The sequence below is a fragment of the Perca flavescens genome, chromosome 5, assembly GCF_004354835.1.
Source record: "Perca flavescens isolate YP-PL-M2 chromosome 5, PFLA_1.0, whole genome shotgun sequence".
NCBI classification, from domain to species: domain Eukaryota; kingdom Metazoa; phylum Chordata; class Actinopteri; order Perciformes; family Percidae; genus Perca; species Perca flavescens.
Window position 1 is genome coordinate 24,734,133 of NC_041335.1, and position 27,847 is coordinate 24,761,979.

A 27,847-nucleotide genomic window follows, 5' to 3' on the forward strand; every position below is an offset into this window, starting at 1 on the left:
CATTACACAAGCACAGAAATCCTAGACTCTATTGCCCCTGTTCGGACTAAATCTATTAAACCTAAGGTGGACCCCTGGCTAAATGACACCACAAGGGCCCTTAGGCAACACTGCTGACAAGCCGAACGAAGGTGGAAAAAGGACAATTTACATGTATCACTGGGTTTATTAAGGGACAGTCTAGCCGCATACCAGAAGGCTGTGAAGGTGGCAAAGATGCGCCACCTCTCTTCTGTCATAGCTAGTTCAGTTGCCATGAACCAAGAGTGTTATTTAACACTATAAACTGTTGTGAATCCTTGCGCCTCTGCTCCGACAGAGGTTTCAACCAGTACCTGTGAGAAGTTTCTCTGTTATTTTATCGACAAAGTAGCATCTGTCAGGCAATATGCCAGTGTTAATTTTAATGTGTTTATACCTGCTGCTCCTGTGCACTCTGCTGTGTTTGAGGAATATAAGCCAGTTTCTTTGACGTTGCTTACATAGTGCAACACATGAAACCTACCAACTGTCCCTTAGACATTGTTCCCGCCAGGATGGTGAAGAAGGTTTTTAATAGCACTTAGTTTAGGTTCTGTCCCAGCTGCCTTTAAACATGCTGTGGTCAGGCCCCTACTTAAGAAGCCTCATCTTGACCCCACAGTGTTGTCCAATTTTAGACCAGTCTCTCATCTGCCTTTTCTTTCAAAAGTTTTGGAAAAAGTTGTTTTCATACAGTTACAAGCCTTTTTGCAACAAAACTCTGTGTTTGAAAAATTTCAATCTGGTTTCAGATCACGTCACAGCACTGAGTCTGCACTGTTGAGAGTACACAATGATATAGCCTTGTCTGTAGATGCCGGGAAGCCTGCTGTTTTAGTGCTTTTGGACCTCACAGCGGCTTTTGATACAGTGGACCATGCAGTCCTCCTCTCTCGCCTTGATCATTGGTTTCTCTGTCATGATTTGTGACCTCTCCTCATCAGCTGCTCCTCTCTCTTGTGGGGTACATCAGGGTTCAATTCTTGGCCCCATCCTGTTTTCCTTATATATGTTGCCTTTAGGGGCTATTATAGGAAAGCACAACCTGTCATTTCATTTCAGATGATTTGCAAATGTATTTGCCTATGAAACCGAATGACAGTGTTGCACTAAACTTGCATTTTAGAATTGATTTTAAGATTTTATTGTTTGTTTTCAAGGCCTTAAATGGCCTGGCCCCGGAGTATTTGTCCGAGATTTTAACGCTGGTTGAGTACAACCGGTCATTGCGGTCTTCAAATCAACTGGTTTTAGAAGTCCCAAGGTCAAGGTATAAACGTTGGGGTGATCAGGCTTTTGCAGTTGCTGCCAAAAGACTCTAGAACCCCCTGATATTCGCACTATTACAGATGTAGCTCTTTTTAGGTCCAAACTCAAAACCTATTTGTTTAGAATGGCTTTTAATACGTAGTAGTGGTTATGACAATTTCACTCTCCTCTTCCTGTTTCTATGTAACCTTTTCTGATTTTACTGTTTACAGTTTTCTGTTTCATTCTTTTTGTTGTATGATATGTTGTGTTATTCTTGGTTCCTGATGTAAAGCACTTAGGATACCTGCTGGTTGCTGTAAAGTGCTATATAAATAAATGTTGATTGATTGATTAATACGCAAATGTTCGGCTATTGGGCCTGATAAATCACATGTAAAATTGACAAACTTATACGTACATGTAGGCTGTGTTCCACTTTCATCAATTACATGAAACTAAATTATTTTCCCCATTTTTTGTTGTTGTTGTTTTTGTTGTAGTATAATGACTTCATCGGATTTATTCATTTAGACAACAGATAAACTAAGATAAGCCTTTATAATCCCCTGGGTAGAAATTCACATGTCATAGCAGGTCAAGAACAGATTGTAACAATGAACTAATAAAAATATATAATACATTAAATTGAATGATAAATTAGAGAAATTAAATTACAAAAAAAGATGTACTATGCACATATATAGCCTACAATACTTTACATGCATTGTGCAAATATATGTGTATGTAGTGCATGTCATAAATAATGATGATGTAAAATATCATATGATTCTACCAAAAGTTAATTAGCAGTATGGTTACAGTACAGCCCCTATGGGTTGTGCAATATGTGCAATATTTGCAATATATTGCCAGGACTGTGCAATATGTGCAAATGTAGCATTATGCAGCATAGTTATTATTTTTAACATGCATACAATGCCAAACAGTATCCTAAAGTAGTCCTTTATTTTTTAATCATTCTTAACTATTCTTAACTTAACCTTTCAACTTTTAATTTTCTTGTTTTACTGCACTGTACCACCAAGTCAATTTCCTGTGTAGGCTACATTGTACATTTGGCCAAAAAAAAATAATTTTTATTTTATTGATATAAGTCAACTTTCCCCAATAATCGGGGTTATAGATTTATCAATAGCACTTAGTAAGTGTTTTCTTTTTTTTGTTTTTTAAGAAACTATCTCCATCAAATTAATTCTGACTGATGCTTGTGCTGTTTGAATGACTTAAAGATGGATTTAGCATACACAATCTATTGTACACTTACTTGTCATCTATAAATACATTTATATAAGTATTAAACACCGCATGAACATAATGGAGCCTTCCCTTCTGCCTTGCCATTTTTGGCATTGTCACACAGTTTACAGCCATCAATAATAATTTAAGATACCAGGGAATTCCATTGTGAGGTGGTCCGATAAAGTCTAGAAGAGCCGCACGATTAAATAATTGAATCACGATTCGTTCAAGGTAGTGTAATAAGCCTCTTACTTTTTTTAGGCAATGTTAATATGGACTTATAGAAAAATATATAACTGAATTTGATTACGGCTTCTGCTTGATAGAATACGAATATAACTGTGGTGCAGTCGAAATCTCAAGAGCAAGCGCTAGTTGACATTCTCACAAATTAATTTGTACATTTAACTACATACCTTTATTTTGGAAATCCTTAACCAGAAGTAGCTCATATGTAGCCGCAAGCTTAACACAGCGCTCATCTCCTCCGTGGCACCCTTCCTTGTCTCTTCTCAAATGTGCGACTTACTCCGTCGGCAGAAGCAGAGGATGTTGAGGCTTAATTCATGTTAACTACACACGTTAATATGAGGATGAAGAGATAAAATAACACCTTGTTGAAGGTTAGTAACGGAGATGGGATTCCCTGTTTGACAATGCGGAAATGGGCCAGAGATGTCTTGTTTGACAGATGTTGCTAGCTAGCTTAGCTTAGGCTGCTAACATCTGGTTTCTACAACACAGGCACTTAATGTTAGCTTGTTTGTCTTGTTCTGTATATTGGCAGAAACTGTGCATTTAGTATTGTTATTATAAAAACAGGCTTGATGTTATATGCAATTAAATAACAGCTTTTAAATGTGTGCATCACCTAGAAGAGGAGGGCACAGGTGCACCATGTTGGCCTTTTATATCAGGTTTTAGACAGGGCAGGGGCTTAAAGGAGGAGTAAAAGCTTAAAGATACTCAGCATTATCTTTACCAGCATTTCACCAGATCAGAGTAAAAGTGGTGGAGATACTTGGTATAAAGCAGAATATTTATATTTCCATTTTTTTTAATTAGGTGAATAATCACTGCTGATGTGGGACTGTAAAGCTCATTGTGAAATTGTATGTGGTATTACACTTGACTGTGATTTGAAACCTAGGGATGCACTGATGTATTTCTTAAATCCACAAAGTTCTTTTCTCCTCTTTACGCTGACATCTGTACAAATGTTCAAATTCAGTTTGTTTGAGGGGGGGGGAAGCTACAACTAATATTAACTGTTCATAGATACAGTATATCAGTACCAGTGTATATATAAGTCAATACTGTTCTTGTGCTGAACAATCCAATATCAGTTAGGTGATACAGGTAAGGTTAGGTTAAGTGATAGAAATATCCCATCCTAACAAAAATAACATCAGTATCAGGAAGATGTCAGATGAGTTTAGTCTGTACTTTCTCACACAGTACTAAAAAGAGGTCTTTCAGGCAGAATTACCGAAAACACCTGTGTGCGTGTATGGAGGACCTTTTTAAAGCAAATCCAGTTTATTATTTTCGTCAGATAATCCATCAGGATTATATATAGCAGATATGTGTACTTTTAAATTAATTTACAGTAACTGAAGTATATAGTCATTAGAGTTACTGTTTTTCCACTTGCACACTCACAATCTCTCTAATGAAATATGAGCTCACCACTCTTTTTTTTTTTTCTTTCAACACCCAAATTAATGGCATAAATTTAAACTCCGTTCTTTTTTCTAGTCTCAGTTAAGTTAAATGAAAGTGGAGTGACAATGTTTGCTGTTGACTGAAGTCCACTCAAGAACCAAAATGAAGAGGAGGCTGCTTCGTGGTTTTCTGTCGGAAATTTCCATCCGGATGGCGCTGTTGATCGTGTTCCTGTAAGTATATCCAACTTTGAATAATTTTCATCATTGTTTTATGGCTCTGTTATTTAAAAGGCAGGCATTGTTTTTAATGATGATAAAACAAACATCGCTCTTTTTGTGTTGGTGTAGTGTGACGGAGCAGCTTCCTCCTTTCTACCGTGAGATCCAGCAAGAGGAAATGTGGTTGTATAAATTCCATCGTGTGGAGAGAGACCATGTACCCACTTCTCTTATGTTTGTAAGTAATATGGCTGCACACCCCTGAGTTAAAGTGGAACATAATAAATCCCTTAGTGCAGTGTTTTCCCCTCATACCTCATCCCTGACAACAATCGGTATATCTGAATTTACTTCCCTCCTCTTACTGTGTTTAAAGGACCATACCAATGTTTCTTTTTAGCACAATAATCCCAGTTTACATCACTTTGACCAACATTCTCTAAAGCAAATCATATGTTCTTAGATTAATTCCCTACCTTCCACACAACCACTGGTCTCATTACAGTTTGAAAATCAATTTGCAGGGTTAGACTTCAGATGAGGTAATTACCACAGTGAATATCATGTATTTTATTTGTGTCAAAAACTTCAGTTTCATTGTGTGATAAAGCACTGCAGATTTTATTTTTAAATGCAGTACTCCTCAGCAAGGACATCACTATGGCAGAGATGGTGGACATAAATGCAGTATTTCCATAGATTTCATTTTACTCATACAAGCCTCTGCAGGTTAAATTTCTTTCTGTAGTGAAATAAATAGAAACTTATAAATAAAAGAACTAGTGCGTGCTTCCCAACATTTTTAATATTTGTAGAATTTGTAGTTAAATTGAGTTATTAATGTATACACTTGCTTACAGACATGCATATGGATTGAAGTGGATTAGAGTTGTATTACTCTCCTCTCTCTATATCTCCATCAGAGTATAGCAGTTTTCACCCCGCTGATTGTAATCCTGGTTTTCACCTTCCTGATGAAGTCGGAACGAGGCGATCTAAAAGAAGCCTCGCTGGGTAAGAAAGCTGCACGCAGACACCTGGTTTTTCATATTAAAACAAAAATGTCAACTAGTTTTTTGCCTTTTTATAACGACTCCGTTCTGTTTCTCTCTGTCATCCAGCTGTGACTTTGACTCTGGTGCTGAACGGAGTTTTCACCAACGTCATCAAACTTGTTGTTGGCAGGTAAACATTGTACACAAACATAGCAAATGATAATGAAACCCAGTATAAAAGCCTAAATCCGTCTTCTCTGTGTTTGTCCCCTGCCCCAGGCCACGACCAGACTTCTTCTATCGCTGTTTCCCAGACGGTCAGATGAACCTGGAGTTGCGCTGCAGCGGTGACCCAGATGTAGTCATGGAGGGCAGGAAGAGCTTTCCCAGCGGGCATTCTTCCTGTAAGGGCCTTTTATGGTTGATTATTCATCAGTAGCTGGTACATTTTCAAATGCACAAAGTGGGACAATAGATGTATGTAAGTGTATTTTAGCCCAGGGTTATTATAGTCAACTAAAATGAAAAAAAACAAGCAGTGAAAAATATTTTCAGTGAACTAAAGCTAAATAAAAACTAAATCTAAACTGGAACTATAGCATATTACCAGGTTCAAAAACTACTAACTAAAATAAAAATGAATGTAAATCATTTTAGTTTTAGTTTTCTAGCTATAATATATTTCTACTGAAAGGAGACAGGGTGCATTTTCCCGTTAACTCTTGTGACATTGAACCACAGAAATTGAACAGACTTGACATTCCAGGAGATGGCGCTGTTCCGCAGTTGCTTCACATTAGGCACTAAGGCGTCAGGTATACTCGCCGCAGCCGACCTGACGTGTACAAATGTGACGTCATGGGAGCACCGTAACTATTTATACTCGTGCGTGGTGGTCGCGAAACAAGCTGCAGTCTTCTCCTGAACAGAGGTGTCGCTAATGAGGAAAGGCTACCGACTGTTATTTCTACGGACTAGAAGAAGAAGAAAAAGGTAAACAACGGCAGAATTGGCAGCAGCCTCGACGTCAATGTTTCGTTTTGATTCGATGACCTACTTCGTCGGATCAAGCCTTTCGTTCACCATAAAATAACTCATCTTAACCCAGTAAGTTTACAAGACACACTTGCAGTCACTCTGAGAGTCCTGGCATCCGGTTGCCCTCGAACTCTTCAATGCTTCCTGTTTCCGCTTTGTCTTGCACCGCTGAAAAAATTCCTGCCGCGGCAGTGAAATCGACGTCATTTTGACGTCGCATTGGCGCGCGATAGGTCGGCTGTCGCAACTGTAAAAAGGCCTTAAAGTGGCGCAAAAGGTAAAAATTTAACTACACAGTTCACCAACCATTTATTTTGTATGTATATAATGTAGCTACATATTTCTGGTCCTAACAGAAACAAATCAAAACTAAATCTATAAAAACTAAACCTAAATAAACTAAAACACACACACTAAAAACTAACTAAAAATGAAATTGACAATTTAAAACTATTTATAAGCTTGTTTTAGCCTCCAGGCTTTTATTTTGTCATATAAGAAAGATAGCATCACACATTACTCCCCATCTCTAATCCTTGCCCCTTCTCTTTTTGTTGCTTTTTCTTTGAGTTCTCTCTGTTCCTGTATAAAACTTTCTCTGGCTCTGATCACCCTTTCCATCCTTTCTCCTCGGCCCCAGTTGCCTTTGCAGGTTTGGGTTTCACAGCGCTGTACATCGCAGGAAAGCTGCGCTGCTTCGGTGCAGCAGGCCAAGGCAGAGCGTGGCGGCTGTGTGCCTTTCTCACACCTTTACTCATTGCGACTGTGATCGCCCTCTCCAGAACCTGCGACTACAAACACCACTGGCAAGGTCAGTAGCAGATGATGGTTTAGAGGGACACAGTGAAAGAGGATGTGTGAAAAATGTCCACACTATTGACTGGTAGCTGTTGCTGGGATCATTTTAAGGTTTTTCATGTTGATTGAAGAAATATGACAATTTTGAGTTGATTTATTTGCTTAAATCGTCATACAGCAACCTGTACAGCAGTATTATGTCACCCACACAAATTTCTTTCTGGCACAGAAAGATGACGTCCATATTCACATTTCTGCCTACAAAACTCTGATTGGCTTGTTTTGTTTTTTTTCAACTGGGGAAACAACTCTGTTACAAACCTGTTAATTTTGTGGCATTCAAAAATTGGGTTAGGGTTAGGGTAGATTGAGATTTTTTATTATTATATTGTTTTACATTAACGTCAGAAATAATTTTGTAGCAACTCCTATCAATCTACTAAAACGGTGGATATTTTATGCAGTTACATTTTCTGATTTATTTAATTAAATTCTTTGAGTATGATACTCGAAATTCATTCCAGATGGGATAACTCTTGAAATTTGATACATTTTTATTTATTTTAAGAAATTTCAGCGTAAAAAAGACTTGCACTTCAAGCAGTTATACCTTTTCTGTGAAGTACGTGGCATAAACCTATGCCATACATCACAGCATTTATAGCCTAAGCTAATTTGCAAGGCTCGTATTGTATTAACACTTTGTTGTAAGCAAATTTTGAATATCTGTAAAAACATTAGCTTTACCAAGAAGGTATAAAATCCAAAAAACAGCAAATTTGATCATGGCTATTTTACACGAGGAGCCTAAAACTTACATGAACAAAGCTTGAGGACCAAGTGGGGTTTTAATGCTTTGTCTGTATTCTACTGTTTTAATGTCCACATTGTTCTTAGATTTCTGGATCCTTGCTGTAGTTCAGGCATGGTAGTCCTTTTTATAGTCTCGTCTTCCATACGGTCTCCAATCATGTATGCCCACGAGCGATCTCTCACGTTAGGCAGCCCGTATAAACATTTGGTGCTCATTCAGTCTGCATACAACAACACTGAGCTCTGCGTCCTCGCTGCTACTCAGAAATGTAACTCCCACCACCTCCCCAGCCTCCTCTTGCATTGGCTTTTAGTTTTTTTTAATGTGTTGTTCATTAAATGTTATAAACTAAATGTATAAGTAATTTATTGAATGGTTAAAACCATAACATGAGTCCTGATGTAAAGTCTAGATCCAGATATGATGCCATGCTCATTGTTTGTAGTAAATGCTCCCATTTTTTGAGGAAGTTGTTCCCCTTGGTCCTCTGGGAAAATGTCAGTTTTTCCAACCTAAATATATACACCAATATGTCAATCTATATTTTAGGTTTTTATACATATTTAATGAGCATTGTTGGAGGCAGCCTAAGATCTAAGATTTTCATTGCCAAGGACAGATTTTCTGTCATTGTTGTGCATATAACGATAAATTAATAACGAATAACTTTAAGCTTTTTTAAGTTTTAAGTTAATGCAATATCATAACCTAAAACACATCTCTCTTAGGGTTAATATTCTCCCAACATGTTGAATAAGAATTAAATTAAAGCATTCATATGAAGCTGTGGAATCAAACTCTGTGTGTGTGTGTGTGTGTGTGTGTGTGTGTGTGTGTGTGTGTGTGTGTGTGTGTGTGTGTGTGTGTGTGTGTGTGTGTGTGTGTGTGTGTGTGTGTGTGTGTGTGTGTGTGTGTGTGTGTGTGTGTGTGTGTGTGTGTGTGTGTGTGTGTGTGTGTTTCTCTTTCCTCCATGTAGATGTATTGGTGGGTTCTCTTCTGGGCCTCTCCTTTGCCTGGTTGTGTTACAGACAACACTACCCTCCTCTTCAGGACGCTGAGTGCCACAGACCTCTGCGTCACAGAGAGACTGTTCCCGCCGCACAGGAGCGCAAACTGGCCAACTCCAACTACATCCTGCCCCTGTAGACTGCTATCTGCTCTGTTACTGGTGTCGTTCATACTGGGTTACATGGTAATCCTTCTAATTCCAATTTTCACACCCGTAGGGCTGGGCAGTCAATATTTATTGTTTATCGTCAATCATTGTAACTGTATTGTGGATTTCTTTTTGTATGGTGACACATGGTGTATTTTCTAAACTAAAAAAGACTAATGCCACATTTCTTCTGAATGGTTTCTGAAACACTTGAGAGTTGCTGTAAATAACAACTCCAGTTTAACAACTACATGAACAACTTGAAGTGTGAGTTTCCAAATCTAAACCGACATCATTACATATAAAAGTTATCAACATTGAAGGGCCTGGTGGATACAATGACTTCTATTATTTTCCATAAGGCCCAGCCCTTAACACGCTGTGTATTGTGCCTATAGATTACATCACTTTAAATACGCACAACAGCTGAGCAGGTCAACTACACAAGCACTGCACTAATAGTCCACTGCCCATCAACCACCGGCTCAGCTGCTGTGAGGCAGTTTGTCATGTTGGAACACTTTTTGGGGATTGTTTTGTAAACTTGCAACTTTTTCAACAAGCAGGGTTGAGGTTTGTGCGTGCACGGATGTTCATTCTTGACTTTTGGGAAAACAATATATGGTAAAGAGAATCAGTGCTCAACCTTATGCCGAAACGATTATGTGGTTAAGTTAACACTTTTGATAATTGACAATTTTTTTGGTTGTTAAAGCTTTGGGTTTTTGCAGCTTCTTAAATGTTAAGATTTGCTGCTTTTTTGTCATTGTGAATTTAATGTATAAATATTGGTAAGACAAAACAAGCAGTTTGAAGTTTTGACATTTATCAGACTAAATCATTGACTAATCAATTAATATAAAAGAATACTTAAGATGTTAGATAACTAAAATAATCATAATTTTTTAGCTCAAGCTCAAAAGGGTCCTTTTATTAATGATTGAGAGCTTTCAACTGCATCTTGAAGTGTTCTGCAAAAGGAGCTGGTTCAGGTGTAATCACGAGAACTGAAAGTGAAACAACAGCAGACTGAAAGAACACCATAAGGAGATCCTTGAACCAATACACGGGTTAAAATCTTTCCTCCGTACACAACCACTGACCGTTCCAAATAATTAGCATGTGGACCTTTTGAGTTTAGATCATCTGCACCATATTGTATTTGATTTGACAACCACAAACTGGTGTAGTAAGAGGTGTTTATGTGGGCTGTTTGTATCTAAAAGTAGGGGTGGGTGATACGGATAAACTCCTATCAGTATATGTCTTTTTACACCATCATATCAATACTTTAATATCTGTGAAAAAGCTCAGAAATGTCCTAAACCAACTGGGCGCTGTAGTTTTTAGTAAACATTACTCATCCGGGAGTAAATAGTGCATTTGTTGGGGACTAGTTTCAGCTGTGGATTAATACACATTTAGTGGCCATGTTGCTTTGGGACAACAATGAAGGTCTATGGCACAAATGAAAAAGATATGTCCGGCTTTGTTTACACACAATGCTTTTCAGTAGGATCAATTCATTGTTGGTTTTTGATTTGTTTAAAAACAAAAAAGTACAGAATATCACCAGACTTTATGATAAAAATCTTTAACATTTGACAAAATTGCTATCGTCCCACAGTACATATGGCCCACCCTGCTCTGAAAGCACCTTTATGCATAAAGCAGGTTAATCAAAACCACTTGGTCAGCTGTATATCTTCAATCTATCTCCACATTGCTCCACTGTTTCTGAGTGCTTTAAATCTTTCTGTCTTCCTATATTATATTTAGAATGTTTCCATTCACAGATTGTTTGATTAACATCTGGAAAGGGTTCATATGCCCAGTCCTTAGTATAACGCACTGATGTAGCAGCTCCACTCATCTCTTCTCACAGTTTTTGCAGTGCTTGCTGTACTTTCTTTGTGACAAACACAAATGATAATCACAACTTTGCTCTAACTAAGACAGCACATCTGTTAATATAGTTAATATGACTGTAACAGAAGGTTTTCCTACACGAGTGGTCTCAGGCTGACTGTAGGTCTGGTTCTCGTAACTCTTCTGGCTCCTCTGCCAACAATTCTGAAGTGTGAATGTTCACCAGAAGTGTACAGGGGTTAGTTGTTGGAGTGACAGTGACACCAGATCTTTCTGATGAACCTGAGTGCGGTCAGATTGTAACCTCTTCAGGTGATGGTGCTAGCCTCCCAGTGCTCCTTTTGGTGAGGTTTTCTATCCTGTTAATTGTTTTATTGGCATGTAAAGGTTTTTGTTTTCTGGAAGTTTTTCATCAACTTTAACACTTAGCAAACGCTAAAGTCTGTGATTCAGTTATGATTTAACAACTTTTTTTGTTAAATGTGATTTTTGTTAAATCTTTTTTTTTTCTGTTTTATCTTTCCGTTGGGTTTGTAAGATTGGTTTTCAATTGGAAAGGTTGAAAACATGATTGTGTGCAATCAGCCAAAGTTTTGCGGGGTCAAAGCACACACGTCGCTGTGAATCAAGCAGCTGGATCACAGTGGTTTCAGACCAAACTTGGCAGAGAAAAACAGATGAATTTGTGCCTTTGTTTACTACATTAATTTGTTACTCTTAGTTAAATAATTAATTATATACTGCATGTCCTCCCTGTCACGTACACAACTTTGTTCTGAATCTTATTTTATTTTATTTTTTTAAGTGTATAGGAGTCCGTTGTGAATATACTACATGATGTTTAAATGTGGCATGCTGCCTTTCTTTACCTCAGAAAAAAAAAATCTTTCTTTCCATAAATGTTATTGTTGATGGAGTCAAATGTGAAACTGTCTGGGTGAGAGAGTAGCTAAGAGGAGAAAAAACTTAACTTTTTACAAAACTTAGACACAAATAATATCTTACGTTACTTGGTCAATCTTACAGGTATTATGATATGACGTATAGGTCTAAGTGTATTTAATTTTGGGGCATGTAGGAATTTACTTGAATTTTGAATATTTGTTTGTTTACCTTTAAATGTGATCATGTTATTTCATGGAAATAGGAATCATATTTGTGGGCACGTGGCTTTCTGGGGCATCTTTAGACAAAAAAAATGTATTCGACTTTGCTGCATTTTGATAAAATCCTGCATGTTTCACAGCTAAATAGCAACATATTTACTTCATTACTTCCTTCCAAATCCCATCAGTCTCCAATCCAATCCATTTTCATCTGTTTCTATTAATTTATGTACATGAATACTGTATCAGGTTGTGGATTGTGTCTGGTTTCTTTCAGATCTTCTGTCATTACAAGGGACGATACTAAAACTTGCCTGTTTGCTTTATTTATGTCATGCTTATCATAATTTGCCTTGGCTTGTATAGCAGCCACTTTTGCTGATATCCTGATTGTACATGTTGTGATGCTTTTAACAACTCTTTTGGTTTCTAAATAATCTTGCAATACACACTGTCCTTTGCTTATTTTCTTTTGAGTCAGAAATGTGTGATGAATACAGGCACCTATTTAGACACTATGAAATGTATAACAAGGACATGTTGAAAAGTGGTTAGGATAACAGGATACAACAACAAAAAAGAGTAAATTAAAAATGTATTAGTCAAATTATGAAGCAGCTTATATCTTAGCAATAAAGGTGTGCAGAAAAGCCACATTTTCAAATGTATTTCCGGTTTTAAAGCTGCTATTTCGGTGTACTTCTTATTGTTTTAATATGGAGAAGTCCTTGAGTTTACATTTTAACAAGAAGGATTGTTAAACCATAGTTTAAAAGATTAACTCTGTTGCAAACATTTTGGAATTAGGAGAATTGAAGGAACATCTCATGTGTTCCTTCTTAAGAAATCAGTGTCTAAAATGTTCTTCATTCATTTAACAGTATTTTGTATAAATGTGATGTCCATAAAAATGGTTTGAATGCTGTTTGGCCCTGGTCACAGTACAGTAAAGTAACTGTACAATTGCAGCAACGATATATTTTCTCTTAGTTGTCTCAAAACCTATAGGAAGGCCCTAAGAAAGGCCAGATTAGACTATTACTCATCACTAATAGAAGAAAACAAGAACAACCCAAGGTTTCTTTTCAGCACTGTAGCCAGGCTGACAGATAGCCACAGCTTTACTGAGCCATCTATTCCTCTAGCTTTGAGTAGTGATGACTTCATGAGCTTCTTTAATGATAAAATTATAACAATTAGAGATAAAATTCATCACCTTTTGCCCTCAACTTCTAACGGTTCACCTTTAAACGCAGAGTCGCTAGAAATAACGACTAGTCTCGACATATACTTAGACTGCTTTTAGACCTTCAACAATTAATGTTAAAGATATCCTCAGCTAAGCCATCTGCCTGTCTCCTAGACCCCATCCCAACGAGATTACTCAAAGAAGCGTTACCCGTGGTAAACACTTCATTACTAGATATGATCAATATGTCCTTATTAACAGGTTATGTACCGCAGTCATTTAAAGTAGCTGTGATAAAACCTCTTCTGAAAAAACCCAGCCTCGATCCTGAGGTCTTAGCAAACTATAGACCTATGTCTAACCTTCCCTTTCTCTCCAAGATCCTTGAGAAGGTGGTTGCTAATCAGTTATGTGATTTTCTACATAGCAACAGCTTATTTGAAGACTTTCAATCAGGATTTAGAAAGCATCATAGCACAGAGACGGCACTGGTGAAAATTACTGACGACCTTTTAACTGCTGCAGACAAAGGACTTGTCTCCATTCTTGTTTTACTAGATCTTAGTGCTGCATTTGACACTATTGACCATTCAATCCTGATACAGAGACTGGAACACTTGGTTGGCATTAAAGGAATTGCTCTAAGCTGGTTTAAGTCCTATTTCTCTGATCGATCTCAATTTGTTAATGTTAATGATAAATCCTCCAAGTACGCTAAAGTTAGCCATGGGGTTCCTCAAGGCTCAGTGCTTGGACCAATTCTATTCTCCTTATATATGCTTCCTCTTGGCAATATTATTAGGAAACACTCAATTAACTTTCACTGTTATGCGGATGACACCCAATTATACTTGTCAATCAAACCAGACGAAACCTGTCAGCTAGCTAAATTTCAAGCGTGCATTAAAGATATAAAATCCTGGATGACCTATAATTTTCTGATGTTAAACCCTAACAAAACTTAAGTTATTGTACTGGGACCTAAACACCTCAGAACCTCATTATCTAAAGACATAGCTACTCTGGATGGTATTGCCCTGGCCTCCAGCACTACTGTCAGAAATCTAGGAGTTATTTTTGATCAGGATATATCCTTTAATGCCAATCTAAATAAAACCTCAAGAACAGCCTTTTTTCATCTTCGTAACATTGCCAAAATTAGGAATATCCTGTCTCAAAACGACGCTGAAAAACTAGTCCATGCATTTGTTACGTCCAGGCTGGACTATTGTAATTCCTTACTGTCAGGTTGCTCAAATAAGTCCCTTAAGACTCTCCAGCTGATCCAGAATGCTGTAGCGCGTGTTCTGACGAGAACTAAGAAAAGAGATCATATTTCTCCCGTATTAGCTTCTCTGCACTGGCTTCCTGTTGAATCCAGGATTGAGTTTAAAATCCTTCTCTTGACCTACAAAGCTTTAAATGGTCTAGCACCATCATATCTAGAAAAGCTCATAATACCCTATTGTCCCACTAGAGCACTGTGCTCCCAGAATGCAGAGTTACTGGTGGTACCTAGAGTCTCTAAAAGTAGACTGGGAGCCAAAGCCTTCAGTTATCAGGCTCCTCTCCTGTGGAACCAGCTCCCAATCTGGGTTCGGGGGGCAGAAACTGTAATTGCTTTCAAGAATGAACTTAAAACTCTTCTATTTGATAAAGCTTATAGTTAGGGAGTGAGGAGTTGCAGTGTCCACCTAACTGGCCCACCTGCTTCTCTTCATAATTGTTAGATTAATAATACATAACAAAGTAGAGGGAGGCAGGCCAGGCAAGCCCGATCCGGCAGGGGGAGAGTTCTAAGCCCGAAAAAGCTACCTCTCCTTATGACCTGTCTCTCTTAGTTACGCTGTTATAGTTACGCTGTTATAGTTCTAGACTGCCGGGGGACTTCCTTCCTTCCTTTGACACACTGAGCTGCTCTCTCCTCTCCCTTTCTATTACTATCACTATTTGTGTGTATCCCGTCCCAGAAATGCTTGTTACTAGTCCTAGTTTCTGGGGAGTTTACTCCCCGGAGTCCTTATGTTTTTTCCCCCAGCGTATTTCCTTGGAGAACGTTGGCACCAAGATCCTGGTTCCAGCTGTCGCCGTGGTCCTGCTGCACTCCCTGCTGAGCTCAGCGGTGCCCTACAATGTCATGCTGCTTCCTGCTGAGCCCTGCAGCTTCCTGCTACATCCAGTCACCCTTCCATTATTAATGTGACTATTATTGCCACTGTTCATCACACCCCCAACCGGCCCGTCAGACACCGCCTACCAAGAGCCTGGGTCTGTCCGAGGTTTCTTCCCAAGAGAGAGTTTTTCCTCGCCACTGTCGCGCTGCTTGCTCTTGAGGGAATTACTGTAATTGTTGGAATTGTTGGGGCTTTGTAAATTATAGAGTGTGGTCTAGACCTACTCTATCTGTAAAGTGTCTCGAGATAACCTATGTTATGATTTGATACTATAAATAAAATTGAATTGAATTGAATTGTGTATAAGCAGTAGCTAATAGTTTTAACATTTTAATGGGGGGTCATTTCTTAGTAGGGTGGGGTTGCATTGGGGAATTTGGACTCATGACCTGAGCATTTCTAAAATGGTGTTCCTTCAGCCCTCCCAATTTAATCAGGATTAGGCAGTGGTGGAAGAAAGGTTAAGGTTAGTAAAAAATACCAATACTGTACAGTGTTAAAAAAAATACTCGTTACAAGTTAAAATCCTGCATTCAAAACATTCCTTAAGTAAAAGTGCAAAAGTATTAGCATCAAAATATACTTAAAGTACGAAAAGTTAAAGTACTCATTATGCAGAATGGACCATTTCAGAATCACACATAATCATATTATTGGATTATAATTAATGATGCATTGTGGTCATCGCTTTCATTTTGCAGCCGGTAAAGGTGGGGCTAATTTTCATTACTTTATATAGGCTACTGCTGTGCAGCTTAACCTATAACAATATTTCATAATATATTAGTTGATTTATATTTTGTATTAATAATATATGCAAAGTAGAACTAGTAACTAAAGATGTCAGATAAATGTGATGAGTAAAAAGTATAATATTTGCCTTCGTAGTGCAGTAGCTCTAGTATATATATACTTTAATAAGTATATATTTAGTATACTATAATAAGTATAAATTAGCATACAATGTAAATACTCGAGTAAAGTACAAGTAGCCTACCAGAAATAATTGATTAGGGAATATAGACTGATGTCCGGTTTCTCCTTGTTTTTGTTTTTTTTTATTCACAAAATGTAGATTACAAAAATCAGGTAAGCAATGATAGCACGTGAACAACAAGAGCACAAACTTATAAAAATAATAAAAATTTAAAAAAATACATATATAGAAACAAACGAAGCAATACAAAGGGAGAGATAAAAATTACACATATATATATATATATATATATATATATATATATATATATATATATATATATATATATATATATATATATATATATACATACACATACATACACAGATATACATACACAATATAAACAAAAAAAATGTACAAGAAGACATCAATTTAGTCAGAGGTTTCAGGGAAAAAAAGCTCTACAGTATCTACAATTTTAATACTTTTTTTGTTATCCAACGTTCTAAGTGACTTCAGTAGAGATTTAAATTCTATGAGAAAAGGTACAAAGTTAGGAGAAGAGTTAGAAAATTTCTGCTTGTGAATATAGAATTTTGCATACATAATAACAAAATTTATAAGATACTCAAGAGCACCATTATCTGAATTATTGTAGAAACAGATAATATCTTTAAGATTAAAGGAGTAGATAGAGTTGGTGGGTTCAAAAAAGTAAGACTCCAAATCTGTCCAAAATCTTTTGGAAATTTCACAATCAAAAAAAAAGGTGAGATATTGTTTCAATACAATGTTTACAAAATGTACAGGAGGAGTCAATGTCAGTAAATCTAGCAACAAGGTGATTAGTAGGGTATATGTTATGTAAAATTTTGAGGTGTACTTCCTTAGCTTTGTTAGAAACACAATACTTATACGGTAGAAGCCAAGCCTTTCTCCAATTTATGTTTATAATTTTGGAACTCCACACAAACTTGCCCCTTGGGACAACAGCATTCTTTCTATGGAAAATTTGGCGAATATGCTTATTGTTACATTTTATGTGTGTTACTTCAATTCCATCCAATGATAGTAAAGGCTGTGATATAACATGTGCATCATAGGCTAAGTAAGTTTTTATAAGTAGAATTAAACCATTTGGGATTGCACGAGTTAAGGAATTAAATTCTCTGAAAGGAATTGGAAAATTGTGTACCGGTTTCTCCTTGTTTTTGTATGAGACGGGACGGCATGACATGGGACGCTCCAGGCTGCAGCCATACCGTCTTGTGTTTTTGGGCCGCTTCTTCTTCAGTACGGCGGGCGTGGCCTCGAGTGTATGACGTACGTTAATTCCTTTCCAGTGATTGGTTGGATGTGACTGACGTTCAGATTTGGCGCCACATTTCCAACACGGAACAGCAAAGAAAGCTCCGTGATAGCAAACCAAAATAACCCGTTGTTGATGCCATTCTAGCGTTATTTTACCCGGTCTGTCCTCATCTTAAAACATTTTAAATTTTGAAAATGTTTATCACGGACATAAGGAAGGAATTTTATGAAGTTGTTGCCAACCAGGTAAGTTGTTATCGAGCTACCGTTAACGTTACCGAACTGTAACATAAGGTTAACTAGCCAACTTGAACCACGAATGACTGTTTGCTAACGTTACTTAGCTAACGTTAGTGGATAGGTACATTATAGTCAGTTATGATATTTGATACGCAAAGTATTTATTTTATGTGCTATACGTTAAACATGTTGTACGTTACTTTGCTTTCAGAGAGTCGCACTCCTGGTGGCGTCAGACATCGACGCTCTCTGCGCCTGTAAGATACTACAAGTAAGACAACCAGCAGGCAGCTAACGTTAACTGTTAGCAAACATTGGCTCATGCTACCTCTGTTTAGACAGGGCACATACTGAGATCCCCTCAAATGAAATAAACCATATGCCATGCTCTATTAGAAACCACTAGCTTAGTATTTTGTTTGACGTTATCAATAAGTAGCACTCTTTAGCTATAATGTAGTTGTGTCAGTGAGTTATTTTGTGAAACTATTGCAGCACCTTCCTTGTATAATGTATGTTATGTACAATAACTGATGTGACACAGGACTACAGGATCTGCTGAAGCTTGTTAACATGAGAACATAGTAATTAAATACCTCTAGTCATGTCTCTTACACTTATGGTCAGCAGATTGTACTTAGATGACGTAAAAGCTGACATTTAAATCATGTGACAATGCTCATTTCCTGAGATAAAACTAATGGCTACACACATTAAATGCTGATAAACATATTTATACTATAGATTTGTCTGTACATTTTCTTACTAGCTTCATTTTCAGTGGCTCAAAATTCACTGTTCCTGTGTGCGTATTTTTTAGTGAGTAACTAATGATGAATTAATCAATTCAACAATATTTGCTGAATCTTTTTCTCTTATTACCAGGCACTGTTCCACTGTGACCAGGTGCAGTACACACTTGTGCCAGTTACAGGCTGGCAGGACCTTGGCACTGCCTTCTTTGAACATAAAGAGCAGGTATGATCAAATCAGACCTGAGCTTAGACGTGACTAAATGGCAGAAGGATACACAAAGAAGAACTGTTGATGTTTGCCACACTGTCACTTTACACTAAATTTAATATTTTGGTGTTTGGTGTGTTGTAGTTCCGGTATTTTGTTCTCATCAACTGCGGGGCAAATGTTGACCTTCTTGAGATGCTGCAGCCGGATGATGACTCCATCTTTTTCATCTGTGACACTCACCGACCCGTAGATGTGGTCAATGTCTACAATGAAACCCAGGTGATGGATAATGGTCAATCTAAGTCTTTATTAGCTTGTTCAGTGGTTAAGTACTTTCTCCTGTTTAGCTCTTGAAGTTTGTTAGCAAAACCAAAACATTAAACCACATCTCAATTGAAACTTTGCTGCCATACTTGCTCTTCTGAAACATAACATTGTGTTAACTTCTGTCATTTCATCCACAGATAAAGCTGCTAATCAAACAGGATGATGACCTTGGTGTGCCCCCGTATGATGATATATTTCGAGATGAAGATGACGAGGAAGGAGGTGACTCTGGAAATGAGAGTGATGAAGGCTCAGAGCCGTCTGGGAAACGGAGAAGATTTGATGAAGTACGTATTGAACGGAATGAGAATACATCACTGAAATTAATCAGAAAAGTGTTGACATGACTGATTGTGTGACTGATCTTGTCATTGCAGGGGGCAGTTGAGAGGAGAATTGAAAGACAGCGAGCGAAGAGGGAGTGGGAGGCACGAAGGTGAAGTGTTTTTTAAGGAGGTGTAGGGGTAATGTCTGTCATGTAGTGATTTCAATTACTAAACAGACACTAATTTTTCACTCATTTCTCAGGAGGGAAATCTTGTTTGACTATGAGCAGTATGAATATCATGGGACTTCTGTGAGTAGACAGTTTTTAAATTCATGCATTTCTTCTCTTTTGAGTTCTGGAAACCTTAGATGAGCATGTGAAATTAATTTAATGTCTTAAACTTTCACAAAACTTTTAAATTGTACAGTTTTTTTATATCTTTATACACAATTAAGAGTTCATTATTCATAGCTCTATGTTAACTTTCATTTCACCTATTCTGTTATTATTCCCGAATGAATTCTTGAATAATGAACGTTTTAATCGTAAGTTTCTTCATGTGTCTTTTATCAGGCGTCAATGATGTTTTTTGAGCTGGCGTGGGTGTTAACTAAAGACACCAAGGACATGCTTTGGTAAGCTTTGTGATAAAATATTTTTAATGACATTAACTAAACATTGTGGAAATGCACCGCCCCCTGTACAGACTTTTAGATGTAGACTCTTAAAGTTTCCTCTTTGCAGGTGGGCTGTCATTGGACTGACAGACCAGTGGGTTCATGATAAAATCACACAGTAAGAATATCTTCAATACGTCAAAACATAATTCTCAAAAACATCAATTGAGTCCCTTAGAATTAAATAGGGGGACTTGCTGCTGTAGTACAGTCATTACAAGATGTATTTACTTCATGTTGTTTACCCACACTGAATTATTCTTGTCTGCCTTGTTCCTTTTTAGTATGAAGTATGTAACAGACATCGCCACAATGCAGCGACACGTTTCCCGGCATAACCACCGAAACGAGGATGAGGAGAACTCTCTCTCTATCGACTGTATGAGGATCTCCTTTGAATACGAGTATCCTTAATTCATATGACATGTTGTCATTGTGGATCTTTTATATTTTTACCCCAAAAGTGTCATAGTGGTAGAAATCACTTTCGTTTGAGTTTTCTTAACCCTCGTCTTCAGCCTCCGTCTAACCCTCTACCAGCACTGGTCCCTGTACGAGAGCATCTGTAATTCCTGTTACACGTCGTGCAACTTCAAGCTCTGGACGTTAAATGGCCAAAAGAAACTCCAGGAGTTCCTAGCTGACATGGGGTAAAGACATCAATGAATATTAACAGAAGCACTTATTTCATTAAATAGAATTTTTAATGTGAGCCTGTGATATGAAATAGATCTCCCTAACTTGTTTTAATGGCTTGATATTTGCTAATGATCCTTTAACAGGCTACCTCTAAAGCAAGTGAGGCAGAAATTCAACTCAATGGACATGTCGATCAAAGAGAATCTGAGGGACGTGATTGAGGAGTCTTCCAATAAATACGGGTATGAATCCAGAAATGACGTGAACACGCTTAGATGCATTTATTGACAGATCGCCTGAAATTATTTGTGTCCCCTCCCCTGCCATCAGTTTGAAGGACATCCGCATCCAGACATTTGGTGTTCACTTTGGTTTTAAGAACCGCTTCCTGGCCAGTGACATGGTGCATGCTACTGCTGCCCTGCTGGAGAGCACTGAGAAAGATGAGAGTGACAGTGACAACTTCATCAAGGCTCTGGACTCTCTTTCCAGGTTTGTAGCAGAAACTAAACCAAAATCCTGAACCTCTTAGAGTTCTCAAATGTCGATAAGATCACCAGAACAAGGGGTTTAAAGCTGTGAAATGTCCCCTCTTGGTCTCTCTTTCTGTATAGGAGTAACCTCGAGCGTCTACATTTAGGCATTGAACTGGCTAAGAGGAAGCTGATGGCCATCCAGCAGACTGTGGCCAGCTGCATCTGTACCAACCTCATCGTGTCACAGGGACCCTTCCTCTACTGCTACCTCATGGAGGTACGAGTGTCTAAATGACCTGCAGGTGTGTGTGGCTGCTTCTCAACAGTATATCCTGCTCAACTCAAAGCCTCCTGCTGCTCTTTCATGTGTAGGGAACCCCTGATGTGAAGCTCTTTTCTAAGCCCATTGCCTTGACTCTGCTCTGCAAGTACCTCCTGAAGGCTTTTGTCCATTCTGTAAGTATCTTATTGCCGTCAAACTGGATTCAGACTGTCGGAGAAGAAGCTTTTAATTGCACTGAAAACACACTGTTGTTAGTGTTACTCTTTCACTCGTGGTGTTTTTTGTCTGATAGACGAGAAATAAGCGCTGCAAACTGCTTCCACTCATCATGGCTGCTCCCAAGGACGTGGAGAAGGGAACCGTGATTGTTGTGGGAATCCCACCTGAGTCTGAAACCTCTGACAAGAAGAAGTAAGACTAGACCTGTATCTATTGCAAATTTTGCTGTACATTTCATTGTCTCAAAAATAATTCCGATTAACAATATAATTCTTTCATTCAAATTTAAAAATATTTATGTATGTATTACTTTTGCAAACAAATTTTATGTTTTGAATGAATCCCAGAATACATATTTTGGTTATATCATGGTTATGTGACCCAGATAATGTAATAACACAGGTAAACAACCTATGAAGTAAACCATGCCTCTTTATTATCATAAAACATAGGATTTTTTTTCTTAAGTGAACATAAAACTGTCAATTACCATCAACAGTCATACCCATTACGACCTTAGCTAATGTTAGCAATTAATTGAAAAAAAATTGTGATAAGACAATTATGTAATAATTGTTACAGCCCTAATAAGTAAATGTAAGATATTACCAAGACATTATGTGTTCATCCAATATACAACTTGAAAGTGCAATACCTTATTTACAAATCTGCTTTAATCACTAATTTCTGTGTAAAATATAACCCTGGAATCCTGAACTTTTTACTATATAGTCAATATCTGGTATAGTGTTTTGCTATTTAATCTTCAGACCTGCTGATGAGTATACGTTTCCACCATGTTATGTGATACTTTGAGAGGAAATAATACTTAGACTTAATAACTGCAAGAAACAATTACTTTTTTTATTTGTTATAAAGTAACAGTGTGTTAAAATAGAGTTCAATGTTATCTCTTCAGACTGCTTTTTTTATTTGACCAGCAGTTCAAAACTCAAAAGATATTCAATTAACAATGATATAAAATAGAGAAAAGTCTTCACATTGGAGAAGTAGACACCAGAAAATTGTTTTTTTTTTCTTGAAAAATGACTGAAACGATTAACTGATTATCAAAATAGTTGCCGTTTAGTTTTCTGTCGATCGACTAATCAACTAATTATGTGTTGTGAGCTGCCAAAATTGCCTAATTTTCTCAACTCTCCTTCTTTTCTCTGTGCTCTAAAAGTTTCTTTGGTCGAGCATTTGAAAAGGCTGCAGAGAGCACCAGCTCCAGAACCCTTCATGACAACTTCGACACTTCGAGTAAGATTGATGTTGTTGTTTTTCTAATGTGCTGTTTTATTCCTCATAAATGTTTTATATCTGGAGCTGTCCAACTCTTCATCAGACACTAGGTGGCAGCCTTGTCTTCATTTCTAGCAGAGCTTCGAGCGCCAAACATGAAAAGAATAGGATTTTTTTTCTGTGCATTAGTTGAGGATCTTCTTGTCACTATAGGCAATGTCACATTAGTAATGTTTCAAATGCAGAATACATTTTTTTTTTTAATATTTCTGCACCTTCCTGTCCAATCATTTATCCCAAACTACCTTTTTGCTCCTTACAGATGAGTAAACGGTTTCTTCGAGCATGTATTCATTCTTACCTGTGTTGTGTTTCTCTGCAGTAATTGAACTGAAGACGGATGACAGGAGCAAGTTTCTGGATGCACTCATCACCCTCCTGTCATGAGAGGGATTGGAGCATGAGTTTTGGGTCTTGAACAGTGAAAGTGCTGCTACTGTTCACATCTTTATGTCAGACATGTACATTGTCACCAGTACAAGAACTTTAGCCATGATTTTAATGTTGTTGTTGTTTGTTTTTGTTTTTTTAATCTAATTTTGTGTGTATATTGTACAGTCTCTGTAAATGTGTGTAAGTCTTAGTTTTGCTTTTAAATTCTTGGAACATTTGTCTTTTATTCCTGATATGATTTTTACATTTTAAACCAATTTAATAAACCATAGTAAGTTTCTTAAATTTGTTTGCTTCTTTGTCTTGCATAAATAGGACCTTTGCTCTTTAGATTCATATTTTTAGCAGGTACTTTTATTTTTTTAGACACGCCTTGTATATGTTTTATGTGCTCATGCTGCCAAGTCTCCAAAGGAGAGATCCCATGTTCCATATGGATGACCTGTTTTAATTTATTTCACTTAGCAGGATAGATGTTTGCTGTCAGAGATTTTAGACTGAAGTTAAATCACAGGCTAATTTCAAATACTCCAAATCCTGTCCTTTTTCATTTCCTAACCACCATGGAGTGGCCTAGAGACCACACTGCTAAAAGAACAAAAATTAAGTTGAAGCTGACTGTAATTTCTGTAATAAGGAAGTTTGAGATGACCATATGTCCTGCCCTTCAGTTAAATATGGCCTGGTGTATTACAAGCTAACAGAGATAAGAAAAAAGAAGTACTGAATCATGTTTCCTCAACATTTAGAGGTTGCACTAAAGTTTTTCTCTGCCGATACCGATTTTGATACCTCAATAGGTATCTGCTAGTCTGGCTATCACCAGACCTCAGGGCAAAATCAAATCGCCGGCAGATCGGGCTGGGTTTACCCATTCTAGGTATCTGCCAATACCAAGAACAATCTAAAATAAGTGGTCTCAGTTTCCCAAATGAAAAATCTGTATCTCATAAATTAGAATAATTGTTGTACAACATAACGAGAACAGAAATGTCATTTTATGATATTGACAAAGAGCTTCAGCGTGTCTAAATGGTGCACCCCTCTCTAGCGCCGCCACTTAATATATATATACATATTTCAGTCACTTAACTCTGTTAGGATCTGTAATAATTAAAATGTATTTCAATCACTACGTCACTACACACTAAAACCAGTAGTTCTGAACCTGTATACCATTAAAAACAACCAGGTGCGCACTGGTAACTCACTTGGTTGAGCGTACGCCCCATGTACCAAGGCTCGGTCGTTACCGCAGTGGCCCGGGTTCGATTACAACACCACCACCACCACCCCCTCCCCCACCACCACCACCACCACCACCCCCTTTCCTGTCTACAGCTGTTGAAACTGTAATAAGGATGTGGGAGATGACCATATGTCCTGCCTTTCAGTTAGAAAGAAAAAAGAAGTACTGAATCATGTTTCCTCAACATTTACAGGTTGCGCTAAAGTTTTTCTCTGCTGATACCGATTTTGATACCTCACTCAGGGTATCTGCTAGCATAATTAATGGTCAAAAAATCCCCAAAATAATCTATAAAAACAGAAACAAAACATAGAAACACCTGTTTGCAGTTCTGATTAAGAACCACCATTGTTGGTTTGGTGACTAATAGACCACAAGGACCTAATCTATTCGTCAAAAGGGAAGTTGAACTTTCTTGTGTCATTTAACAAAGATCTGGCAGAGTGTTGGCTGTTGGCAGTCACAGCCGGTGGTGGCAGAGAGCGATCCAAACTGATTAGTCTTTTCATCTTGATCCAATCTTTTGTTTTTGCTGACGCACAACTTGTGGTTCCACAGAAAGTATAACCACTCTTATTGTATTTGTGAGACTTCTAGTAAAAGTATTTTAGATCTAATGAACTTAACTTCTTCAGAACTCAGTCTGCTCATGTGGGGCAAAGGTGAGGGCTGTGGCCTTGGCCCACATTGGAGAATGTAGGCCAGGCCTCCTGGTGGTGATTTAATGCCGGCCCCGAGAGTGACTGGAAAGGTGGAGTCTGGGCTGCTCTCTGCAGGGTGATTAAGATGCTTATCACTCTTGGATCGGGATGCGATCGTGACCTCCACAGTGAAGTCCGGACTGAGTGGGAGCAGTGGGACTGAAACATGCCGTTATCTACATCGAGCTGCAGCAAGGGGATGTTAATGCAAATTAATTTTATTGTCACCAGTTGAGGTTTTATGCATCATCATCACTTAATTGTGTATGAATGTGTACATCTCGCTGCTTCCCCTCTGTCAACTGTTAGAGAACTATTTACATTCATAATGATATTGTTTATAGTCACAGCAGAGTGATGTTATCCAGGAGAAATAATCTCCCAAACTTTGTGAGAAAGGAAGACACGTTTATACAATTAACAGGGCGGAGAGACTGGTTAGTTTGAGACATAATTATCATGAATTGCTGATAAATGCCCCTTCAGCGGCCTCTCTGTTTTTCACTTATCTCTTTTTAGCTACTTGTTTGTTTCTGGTGAGTGTGCAAGTTTTTAACATTTAACATTACTGCTTTTCACAAATCATAAGAAACAGCTGCAGACTTATTTCAATGAGACTTGGTAATTAGCAGCATGAGTTTCTGATGTATCATGATTGATCATAACAATTTTTGCTATGGGTTAATATTGCAAAAACATCCTCTTTGCGTTTACAGATAATGTTGGGAATAAAGAAATCCCACAAGCTGAATAGTAAGTAAATATTAACTGACATTAGTTCTATTAGTCTACATTTTCAGTTCATTTTCAAGCTATCGATGAGGTTTTCTTAAACTATCTGCTAACAAATATGAAAGTAATTTATTCATCTTCTCCAACTGCAACGCATTGTGGGTGATACACACCTCTGGAAAGGCCGTCGTTCACTCGCTCCCTCAGCCCTCTGAGGGTCGATCTCACCAAGTTGACTTCTGGTTTTCAGATAAATGCAACAACACTTACTGTATGATGGCGGCCGGGATTCCCCTGAGTGGAAGGGAACAAGGGCATGTTGAACGACTAATAAAACATGGCCATAGTTTAGTTCTCCTCGGTGTCTCCATGTGTTTTTCAAGTCTTCTCCCTGTCGGCTGTTGAGGACAGGATCAAGCCTCAACAGCTGTTGTTTTAAATCACCTGACACTTACCTGGTGAATGAGCAGAGACGGTGGTAGCGTCAGTCGGTCTGTTGATAGCCCAGTGAGGAGATCCACCTGTTCAGCCCTTCATTTGGCCTCCTCCTCTCAGCCGTCAATCACTTTGCTCTCCATCCCCCCTCTTGCACCTCTGCTGAAGTGGAGCCACGGCCCTTTCCGCCGCTCTGCATCCGAGGAATGTGGCATGCAACAGACCCAACACACACACACAGGCACACACACTGAAGTAAACATACCCCCCCAAAGCCAGGATCATACAGCCGATGTGTAGATGTGCAGAGCGGTATTTTTGAAGGCCTCACACTCAAACAGTCATGTTGCCTTTTACTCCTCAAGGGTGAGCTGCTGAGTGGAGCTTTAATGGGAGTAATGATGTGGTGATGGGGTCACTGATACAATATGTTCTGGCTTATATGATGCAGTATTTTACCATATTAATCACATTTTAATCAGTAGAGACTTCGTTGAAAGCTGCAAAAATAAATATCACATCACACAATATTGAAATGTACAGAGTCTTTAGCTATTAGACTCCATCTCTATGTAAATAATTTTATAAGGGATAGAGAAGCCAAGAGTAGGCATATCCCCCGATGGAGTCTAGACACTGGTGGTGGTGAAGGAGCCTGAAGACTGGACGGAAGTACAGGAGCGGTCTTCCGAAGGGGGACCTAGGGTGCCGTGGATGACGATGACCGGAGGTGAATGGGGAGGAAGAGGGTTGCATGTTTTGCCTGAAATGACAACTGACAGCAGCAGAGATAAGAACAGATTTAAAGCAGGGATGCTATGATGTGATTGGCTCATGGAATTCATGGCCAATTCTTGTTGGTTTAACTGAAGAGTAAACGCACAGAATCAGCTGATCAGATTAGGAAAGAGAGAGAGGTGAATGAAAGTTTAGAAGTCTAATTTATTTATGTAATGTACTTAAGCTTTGATGTTGTACATACATACAGTAGCTGTTACTGCAACTCACCAAGAAGCAACTTGAGATATGAGCATCTTATGATCCTTACTGTTAACTTTGTTTGTATTTTGGCTTTCATATTTTATAATTTTATAACAAATTCTGTCGTTGTCTCTTATTCCTAAGGATTATTTATTGCTTGCAAAACACA

The 27,847-nt window shown here is 38.0% G+C and overlaps 2 protein-coding genes across 2 annotated transcripts; both read left to right on the plus strand.

The window, feature by feature from the left end:
* The first annotated feature begins 2,983 nt into the window (after positions 1-2,983).
* On the plus strand, positions 2,984-12,659 carry plpp5 (phospholipid phosphatase 5). Its single transcript, XM_028577642.1, has 8 exons — positions 2,984-3,155; positions 4,291-4,430; positions 4,548-4,656; positions 5,342-5,432; positions 5,540-5,603; positions 5,693-5,817; positions 7,092-7,262; positions 9,040-12,659. Exons 2-8 carry the CDS (start codon positions 4,360-4,362, stop codon positions 9,207-9,209), a joined length of 801 nt encoding a protein of 266 aa, XP_028433443.1. The 5' UTR covers positions 2,984-3,155; positions 4,291-4,359; the 3' UTR covers positions 9,210-12,659.
* A 5,153-nt stretch (positions 12,660-17,812) lies between these two features.
* On the plus strand, positions 17,813-23,865 carry cdc45 (CDC45 cell division cycle 45 homolog (S. cerevisiae)). The gene is made up of 18 exons (XM_028578367.1): positions 17,813-18,033; positions 18,239-18,298; positions 18,913-19,005; positions 19,135-19,272; positions 19,458-19,607; positions 19,698-19,756; positions 19,849-19,897; positions 20,162-20,223; positions 20,333-20,383; positions 20,550-20,669; positions 20,784-20,915; positions 21,048-21,146; positions 21,235-21,396; positions 21,519-21,657; positions 21,753-21,836; positions 21,956-22,074; positions 23,069-23,145; positions 23,510-23,865. The coding sequence occupies exons 1-18, from the start codon at positions 17,983-17,985 to the stop codon at positions 23,572-23,574; spliced, it is 1,710 nt and encodes a 569-aa protein (XP_028434168.1). The 5' UTR covers positions 17,813-17,982; the 3' UTR covers positions 23,575-23,865.
* Positions 23,866-27,847: the final 3,982 nt, after the last annotated feature.

Bases quoted from the DNA above. Each gene is read 5' to 3' on its own strand.
- plpp5 (XM_028577642.1), top strand. From the start codon at position 4,360: ATGAAGAGGAGGCTGCTTCGTGGTTTTCTGTCGGAAATTTCCATCCGG. The intron at 4,431-4,547 runs GTAAGTATATCC...GTGTTGGTGTAG, and splicing joins GCGCTGTTGATCGTGTTCCT to TGTGACGGAGCAGCTTCCTC. The intron at 5,818-7,091 runs GTAAGGGCCTTT...CCTCGGCCCCAG, and splicing joins TCCCAGCGGGCATTCTTCCT to TTGCCTTTGCAGGTTTGGGT.
- cdc45 (XM_028578367.1), top strand. From the start codon at position 17,983: ATGTTTATCACGGACATAAGGAAGGAATTTTATGAAGTTGTTGCCAAC. The intron at 20,224-20,332 runs GTAAGCTTTGTG...TCCTCTTTGCAG, and splicing joins GACACCAAGGACATGCTTTG to GTGGGCTGTCATTGGACTGA. The intron at 20,670-20,783 runs GTATCCTTAATT...CCTCGTCTTCAG, and splicing joins AGGATCTCCTTTGAATACGA to CCTCCGTCTAACCCTCTACC.